We start from the raw sequence: 9,565 nt of genomic DNA, 5'->3' as shown, positions 1-9,565 counted from the left end.
ATATAACATTTTACTTAGTAATACTACCTTCAATACTTTATCGTAAAGGAATAATCAAGAAAAAATAACAAAATAAATACCAAAAAACAGAACAAAAACCAAAAACCAAAAAATTATTAGATTTTCTGAAAAATAAGTAAAAAGATTCTCATCTTAGTGTTCTTATAATAGCTAAAATTTGAATAACCTAAATTTCTAACAGTTAGAAAATAAAAACTATGGTATAACCCATGCAGTAAAATACATGCAGTCTTTAAATTGTTTTCAAAGACAATTTAATGATGTTAAAAATGGTCACAATAAAACATAAAGTGAAAAAAGCAGAATGAAAAATTTTGACTAGAAAGTTTCTATAAATATACATATGTATTTTAAGGGATAAGAATCTCACTCTGTCCCCCATGCTGAAGTGTTGTGGCACCATCATAGCACATTGTGACCTCAAACTTCTGGGTTCAAACAGTCCTCCTACCTCAGCCTCCTGGGTAGCTTGGACTACAGGCAAGCACCATCATGCCTGGCTATTTTTTTGTTATTAAAAAATAACTTTTGGGCTAGGCATGGTGACTCACACCTGTAATCCTAGTACTTTGGGAGGCTGAGGTGAGTGGATCACATGAGATCAGGAGTTTGAGACCAGCCTGACCAACATGGTGAAACCCTGTCTCTACTAAAAATATAAAAAGTAGTCGGATGTGGTGGCAGGCACCTGTAATCTCAGCTGCTCAGGAGGCTGAGGTAGGAAAATCACTTGAACCCTTGAACCCAGAAGGCAGAGGTTACAGTGAGCCAGGATCACACCACTGCATTCCAGCCTGGGCGACAGAGTGAGACTCCATCTCAAAAAATAAAAATAATAATTTTTTGTAAAGACAGTCTCACTATGTTGTCCAGGCTGGTCTCAAACTCCTGGCCTCAAGCAATCCTCCCACCTCAGCCCCCAAAGTGCTAGGATTACAGGGGTGAACTACCATGCCTGGCCCTATAAATATTTATAGATAAAAGACTTTAAGGAAATATGCTAAATTATTAATAATATTCTTTATCTCTAAGTGATAAAATTTTAGATCTTTTGATTCTTTATACTCTGTTTTTCTACAATTTTCTTTGATATACTTACCTACTTTTATTAAAACAAACAGAAGAAGGGAATGTAAATTAGTTCAATCTTTGTGGAAGACAGTGTGGCAATTCATCAAAGACCTAGAACCAGAAATACCATTTGATCCAGCAATCCCATTACTGGGTATATACCCAAAGGAATATAAATCATTCTATTATAAAGATACATGCATGCACATGTTTATTGCAGCACTGTTCCCAATAGCAAAGACGTGAAGTCAACGCAAATGCCTATCAACGATAGACTGGTTAAAGAAAACATGGTACATGTACATCATGGAATACTGTGTAGCCATAAAAAGGGATGATAAGATGTCCTTTGCAGGGACATGGATGGAACCGGAAGCCATTATCCTCAACAAACTAATGCAGGAACAGAAAACTAAACACCACATGTTGTCACTTATAAGTAGGAGCTGAACAGTGAGAACACATGGACACAGGGAGAGGAACAACACACACTGGGGCCTGTTGTGGGGAGGAGGGGAGAGCATCAGGAAAAATAGCTAATGCATGTGGGGCTTAATAGCTAGGTGATGGATTGATAAGTGCAGCAGACCACCCTGGCACATGTTTACCTATGTAACAAACCTGCACATTCTGTACATGTATCCTGGAACTTAAGAAGTATTATTTTTTAATTCAAGACATAAAAAAAAAAAAAAAAAAAAAAACAGGAGAGACTAAAAGTTTCAGGTTTAAACCTTTTGACCCAGTAATAAACCTAATATAAGGATAAGGAAATCGGCCAGGCGCAATGGCTCACAACTGTAATCCCAGCACTGTGGAAGGCCGAGACAGGTGGATCACTGGAGGTCAGGAGTTCGAGACCAGCCAGGCCAACATAGTGAAACCCTGTCTCTACTAAAATACAAAAATTAACCGGGTACGGTGGCGCATGCCTATAATCCCAGCTACATGGGAAGCGGAGACGAGGATCACTTGAACCCTGGAGGCAGAGGTTACAGTGAGCCAAGAGCATGCCTCTGCACCTCAGCCTGGGCAACAGAGCAAGACTCAGTCTCAAAAAAGCAAGCAAACAAACAAAGGAAATAGTCAAATATGGATAAAGATTCCAAGATTCATGTTCCAGGGCATTCATTGAATTGCTGGGTTTTGTTTGTTTGTTTGTTGTTGTTCGAGTTCCAGTGATTCTCCTGCCTCAGCCTCCCAAGTAGCTGGGATTACAGGCACACACCACCATGACTGGCTAATTTTTGTATTTTTGGCAAAGAAAGGGTTTCATCATGTTGGCCAGGCTGGTCTTGAACTCCTGACCTCAGGTGATCCGGCTGCCTCAGCCTCCCAAAGTGCTGGGATTACAGGTATGAGCCACCTTGCCGGGCTGAATTGCTATTTTTATTGGCAGAAAAGTTGGAAATGTCTAAGTGACCAACAAAGGAAGAATGATTAATCATGATCCATCTATACTATGCAGCTACTAAATGTTTTCAAAGTATGAAATACAGAAAATGCTCATGATATAATAAAAAGAAAGCTTGGTAAATTACATGTTCAATATGATTTCAAATACATTTTTTAAAAATGAAAGATCGGAGACAGACAAAATGTGAGCAGGTTTGGGGTGATTTTAATTTTTTCTGTTTTTTATTTCTGAATTGTCTACACTGATCACATATTACTTTAGAATTTAAAAAATTTAGTCTGGTCATTGTGGTGCATGCCTGTAATCCCAGCACTTTGGGAGGCCAAGGCCGGTGGATCACCTGAGGTCAGGAGTTCAAGACCAGCCTGGCCAACATGGTGAAACCCTGTGTCTACTAAAAATACAAAAAATTAGCTGGGTGTGATAGCATGCATCTGTAATCTTAGCTACTCGGGGGGCTGAAGCAGGAGAATGGCCTGAACCTGGGAGGTGGAGGTTGCAGTGAGCCGAGATTGTGCCATTACGTTCCAGCCTGGGCAATAAGAATGAAGCTCCGAATCTGATTTGTATATAATGAGGGAAGCCTGTTTAGCTGTATGTCTCCTGGCAGTGCTCACTAGTCTGGTAGCAAAATTGGGCAGTAGGGGATGGTAGTCATCTAGCATTAGATGTGCTTGGCAAAGGTTACGGGAATCCGTGTTGCTCGTCTACTTCCATGGTCGATGTGAAGATGTTTTTTATAAACTGTAAAGTTCTACACAAATAGTAGTGGTAGGTTTTGATCTATCCCCATGCCACTGTTCTAATTCAAGCCCTCATTGTTCTTACCTGAACTTATTGACTGCCCTTCCTGCCTTCACTCTCTCTCCAAATCATCTTTTACATTACTGCCCAGAGTTCTTTTTCTGAAGCACCGGTAAGATGGTGGTGTTTTTTTTTCCCCCCTTCAGAAACCTGCGTTGGCTATCCATGTCTGAACTTTTAAGCCACAAATTTGAGGCCTTTTAAAATGTGATCTCAAACTACCTTTCTACCCTAATTTCCTACTACATCTCCATGTACTGTTTGCTCTGTCCTCATCATCCTACCTACCTCTCCCTAAATATGCAAGGCTTAGCTAACACTCTGTTCTTGCTCATGCTATATCATGTAAAACATGTGAAGGACAAAGTTTGGACTTACAGTTAAAATGACTTGTATTACTGCTTTGATTCTGCTGTTGATAGGTGGCTACGTGGCCTTTAATATATTATTTTGACCTCTTTGAGCCTCAGGGTTTTTTTAAATTAATTTCTTCATCTTTATAATGTTAATACCTACCTCAAAGAATTGTTAGAATTCATTCAGTTAATGAATACGAAAGCATGTTGTAAGTAGATGCATAGTACACATGTATGGCATTATTTTCTACCTACGTCTGTCAGTGTGCTTTTGACCTCAAATAACAGAAATCCAACTGAAAATGGCTTAAATGATGAGGAAGCAACTCTGGAGGTAAGGCAGTTCCAGGGTTTTTTAATTAAGCAGCTCATAGCATTGTCCTTCTATCTTCCTGCTTTGTATTCTTTGTTTTGTTCTTTTGGGCTTGTTATGCTCATGGTCCTAAGATGGCTGCTAATAGTCTTAGTTGTCACATGAAGACAGCAACGTTCAGGTGCAGGAAAGAAGTCCCATTAGTATGCCCCTTTTTAAGAGTGAGGAAATCTCTCTAGAAGCCTCCCCTCACCCCCCACCCCATAAACTTTGCCTGATGTCTAATTCATGGAAATTGTACCAACGTCTAACCAGTCATCACTGGGAAGGGAAATCAGCTAATCTTCATTAGCTTAGACCAATCACGATTCACCCCCTGGTACTGGCCCTTACCACTCCTGAAGGAACAGATGCTCAGGAAAAGGACAAAGTGGGGGTTTTGTTAGGGAGGGCAAAGATTACAATAGCATGATGTCTTCAGGGTTGACCCAGGTTTGTTAGGGCAAGGAGATGAAAGGAAGAAGTGCTAAGTAGTAAATCAGCATAAAGGGGAGCTTGCTTTTGGTGACTCAAGATTTCAGTCAGGCATCATACAAAATGATGAAAGAACAGACAGGGTGGGAAGAATGTGAACCTTTGGTTTCACTAGTTTTACATTGCAGTTTCAAAGTTTATCTTTATGTCCAAGTAGGTATGCGGTGGAACTGATGAAGACCCTGATGATAAAAATGCACCCTTTCGGCAACGGCCATTTTGCAAATATAAAGGACATACTGCTGATCTCCTTGATCTTTCATGGTCTAAAGTAAGAAATTCTTGTTTGAATCGTGTATTAATTCTGTTTATAAGGAGCTGATGCTGTAGTCTCAAAGCACAGTTTCTTCTCTGGGAAACGTCAGATTTTTTATCTTACGGCCTTCAACTGATTGAATGATGATGATCATCATCGTCATCATCACTATCTGCCAAGTAGCATTTTAGGCACTGAGGACACAGACAAAAGTTAAGTACTTGACATGTGCTCTGTTCATACCCTCAAAACAACCTTATGAGATTGTCAATGTTTCCTTATAGCTACAGTTAGGGGATTTTAGGTTCAAACCGCATGACTTTGGAGCATTACTCTGTAGCCCATTCCAGTGTCACAACAGTTAATCACTACAAGGAAACAGGATGACAAAAATAACAAATGTGGTGGCATGCGCCTGTAATCTCAGCTTTTCGGGAGTATATTTTCTTTCCTGATGTTCTTTCCGTTCTATCTCTTAGGAGGCAGCAGTAATATGATTTAGTATCTATCCAGCTACCTAATTGTCTCAAGTGAGTAATGTGCATTTTTAAGGACTGGTGCCAGCCTATAAACAACCTAGTCTTCCTGGTCCCTGATGATATGAATATAGAACACCAGTCTTTGGAGGGATAAGTACAGACACCAAGAGTAAACTGTTTAGAAGTGTTTATGGCAGTTTTTCAGAATAAGCTTATGCCTGTTTAATCTTTTAAAACCTGGGCTTCTATTTTGTATAATAATACAAAATGGGGCTTATATTTTATATGCCTTTTATTTTTATTTCATTTTTGTAGTAATTGTTTTCTGTATTTTAAAATAGTTTCAGTCCACAACTCATTGGAAATTAAAAAAAAAAAACAAAAAAAAAAAACAGTCCTTCACCAGTCTGAGAAGCACTAGTCTAGATGAGTTATTTCAATGAGGTGCTGCCTCATACAGGAATGGTTCCTAAGGGTCTATCCTCGTATCCCCAGCCCGTCCACCCCACCCCCATCCAGAGGAAAGGAACAAAATTTCTGCAGCAAGATTATAAGCCCCTCCAGGGTAAGAACCAGATACTATTTTACTGTTTAAACACCAACTCAAACCAGATATTGTTTCTCTTTAATGTCTAGCACAGTGTTTATAGTGAGTTTTTCTCTTTGTCGAAGATGTATTTTGTTCCAATAACAAGGATTACCCTGTTAATTCTTACAGTAACAACCCCATAAGGCAGACAAGCTTTGATTTTGTCTCGATGAAGAGATTAAGCCCCTGTGACCTATCTAAAATCACAAAACTAGTTACGAGTAGAACTTAGGTTTTAATCTAATTTATCTGACTTCTAAAACCAGTGCTTAGTTTAAGAAAATTATTTATTTTCGTTTATTTAATAAGTATTAAATTCTTATAAAAGAACGTCTTTCTTAAAGAATACTTATTAAGAACAAGTCTAACATGTCTTCACCTTCACTTAATATTTTAGGGATGTCTACATACCTCTTTCATATGCTCAAAGCAATGAACTATCACAGGAATTTAATACAGTTTTCGGTTTTTTATTATTTTTTTTTTTTTTGAGATGGAATCTCACTCTGTCTTTAGGCTGGAGTGCAGTGGTGCAATCTCAGTTCACTGCAACCTCCATCTCCCAGGTTCAAGCAATTTTCCTGCCTCAGGCTCCCTCAGTAGCTGGGATAACAGGCATGGGCCACCACACCCAGCTAATGTTTTTGTATTTTTAGTGGAGACGGGGTTTCACCATGTTGGCCAGACTGGTCTTGAACTCCTGACCTCAAATGATCCACCTGCATTGGCCTCCCAAAGTGCTAGGACTACAGGCATGGACCACCATGCCTAGCCAAATAAAGTCAGTTTTCATGAACATAGGTTCATAACTGTTTTTATACAGTTGTTATTAATCAACAGGAAATTATAAGGCAGACTGCATTTACTCTTCAAAACTTTTCTAGAACTGAGTGGATCTTGAAAATAAAAGTTATTATTTCAAAGATTATTGTAGATCTTCTAAATTCTGTTTTTTAATTCCTTACTTTTAATCATAAAGTATACCATCTATTTGAAAACAGGTATACCACATAAAATGTGTCTACCTCACAGGGTTGCTATATAATGTGAAGAACAATGCTTTATACATCGTAAGTATGCAATAAATGTCATCACTGCCTTGATTTGTTTAGCACCTTTAGGCACATCAAAGAATACAGGAGTGTCAGTTGAGTTTTCTCATTCAGTATAACTCATAGTTCTCCTCCTTAAATAGATTATGTTTAGGAATTAATGAGCTTCTGCCAGCTGAAAGCTTTTGATAGATAGATGGTTGGTTCCTGGGCAATGGGCCCATCACAGTGCCTAAGTCAGTTACACTACCATCTTCTAGCCTTGAACATTCTGTAATCTATTCTGAAAGATTTGACAACTGCTCTTCTCTAATTTTCTTGCCTACGGTTTGACAGGTACACAATAACTTTTCATTTCCATGCTGCATTATAGGATAATCTTTTGAAGACATTTTAAATGACAATTAGAGATCTTTATGAGTTAAAATTCACCAGTGTTATCAATGTGAAAGTAACTGAACTAAAGTGACAATAAAATGAATAGATGCCTTATACTGATAGCTAAGTTCTAATATATGCAGACAGTGATAACTGAGGCACACCATAGTTCTCTGCTGCTGCCTGGCAAATTTCTTTAGACATTGACAAGATTCATCCTAATTTCAGAACAGGTAATGTGACAAAGTTTTACAATCAATGAAATATGGTATTTAACTGTTTGTGAGAAAATAGGATCTTCCAAGTGAATTTGATAATCTTTTGTTCTTTCCAATGCTGCATTTAACAATAACAAAACTGTTGGGATACAAAAACCAAAAGTTCACATTTATTGTATAAATAGGGTTCTTTTTCATATAGTGATAACCTAATCAGTGTCATTTTCTTCATAGAACTACTTTCTTCTTTCTTCTTCAATGGATAAAACAGTCAGATTATGGCACATTTCTAGAAGAGAATGCCTTTGCTGTTTTCAACATATAGATTTTGTCACTGCCATAGCTTTCCATCCAAGAGTAAGTAACTGTTTATACGTGTTTTTGTTACCCTCTAAGGAAGGTGAGAAAACCTGGTTTCTCTAGAGGGCAATTGGATTACAGGAAAAAAAATTATTAACAGCTACTTAGTTATGAGCAATTTAATTTTGTGTTTCATTTTGCTTTAGAAATGAGAAAGGAAATATTCTGCTGATCTGCAGTAGAAAAACTGGGGATGTTATGTTCTAAATGTAACAGTAAAAAGTTATCCTAAATCTTTATTAAGACATGCAAAGTATAAATAATGAAATTAAGTATCCTGTTAAAGATGAGAGATATTGCAGATGGAGGAAGAAGAGACAGCAGATGGATAAATGAGAAAGGGAAGTACCTCAGCAGAAATAGAAGACTGGGGAGGGAAGAGACAGAGGAAGAAACTGAAAGAGGCAAAGATCAAAATTCATTACAAGATATACTGAATTTGTATTGTTAGTCTTGATATCTCTTCTTTATTCCTTTTCAGTATGAAAATCATTTCATGTCTTTCCCCCCAGAAAGCAAGTATTTCATATGATTTCAACCAAAGGAGAAAAATCTGCTGTCGAATTGCAGACCTGTTATATGCCCTTAGAGGACAGAGCCACCAAATGCTTAAGGCTAAATTAGTTATAGTTTTTTGCAACTGTAAGCAAAAAGGAAATCACATGTTGGTGCTGACTACACTAGCTCGATTAAAATAAGCAGAGGTCTCAAGCTGACCCTAGCGACAAGTTTCCCTCACCTATGTTGATGTTATGATCACATTTCCAGTGGTGTCCTGAACTTTATATGTTTAACACCCATTATCTTTTAAATGTAACATTTTAATCATATTCACATTTCTTCATCTTTTCCCTCAGATGAAGGAGAAGACTGACTTGTTTTCAATATGCTTTCCTTCCCTGAGTAGGCTTATAACATAAGCAGTGATAATTCCAAACCCTTAGAAGACTTGGTTAAAAAAATTTTTTTTTTTTTTTTTTTGAAATTTACAAACATTTAATCTAGGCCAGACATGGTGGCTCACGCCTATAATCCCAGCACTTTGGAAGGCTGAGGTGGGAGGATGGCTTAAGGCTAGGAGTTCAAGACCAACCTGGGCAACACAGTGAGACTCCACCTCTTATCACACACACACACACACACACACACACACACACAACAAATTATGTTAATACTTACCGGTTTTGATGATCAAGTCATTAGAGTCTTCTTTCTGAAAAACACCCCCATCCCTGTCCCCTATACATATAACAAAAGGATGCATTTAACCCATCAGCCACTGTGAGCAAAATCTTTCTATCCATAAATCTTTCCTAACTCTATTTTAACTATAAAGTATCAGGGTGGAAAGAGATATTTGGTTGTGATCGATTTCTTTCTCATTCTTTTCTTTTCTTTTTTGTTTGAGACAGGGTCTCACTTTGTCACCCAAGCTATAATTAAGTGGTGCAGTCTTGTCTCACTCCCACCTCAACTTCCCAGGCTCAAGCGATCCTCCTGACTCAGCTCCCCAGGTAGCTGGGACTACAGGCGTGCACCACTATGCCTGGATAATTTTTGTATTTTTAGTAGAGACAGGGTATTGTCATGTTGCTCAGGCTGGTTTCAGATTCCTGGACTCCAGCAATCTGCCCACCTCAGCCTCCCAAAGTGCTGAGATTACAAGCCTGAGCCACCACACCCATCTGATTGTTTTCCATGCAGTATTTTATTATTT

At 38.2% G+C, this 9,565-nt stretch overlaps 1 protein-coding gene across 2 annotated transcripts in view; it reads left to right on the top strand.

The window, feature by feature from the left end:
* WDR44 (WD repeat domain 44) overlaps nt 1-9,565 on the top strand; it is a 95,106-nt gene that overhangs the window by 73,641 nt on the left and 11,900 nt on the right. For both annotated transcript variants that reach the window (XM_037732349.1, XM_037732350.1), the window contains 2 exons: nt 4,674-4,787; nt 7,723-7,845. In XM_037732349.1, coding sequence (XP_037588277.1) covers nt 4,674-4,787; nt 7,723-7,845 — 237 coding nt within the window. The remainder of the gene's footprint in view (nt 1-4,673; nt 4,788-7,722; nt 7,846-9,565) is intronic.

The sequence above is a fragment of the Cebus imitator genome, unplaced genomic scaffold, assembly GCF_001604975.1.
Source record: "Cebus imitator isolate Cc_AM_T3 unplaced genomic scaffold, Cebus_imitator-1.0 Scaffold445, whole genome shotgun sequence".
NCBI classification, from domain to species: domain Eukaryota; kingdom Metazoa; phylum Chordata; class Mammalia; order Primates; family Cebidae; genus Cebus; species Cebus imitator.
Note: the sequence above shows the minus strand (reverse complement) of the source record. Positions and strands in the feature narration are given on the sequence as shown.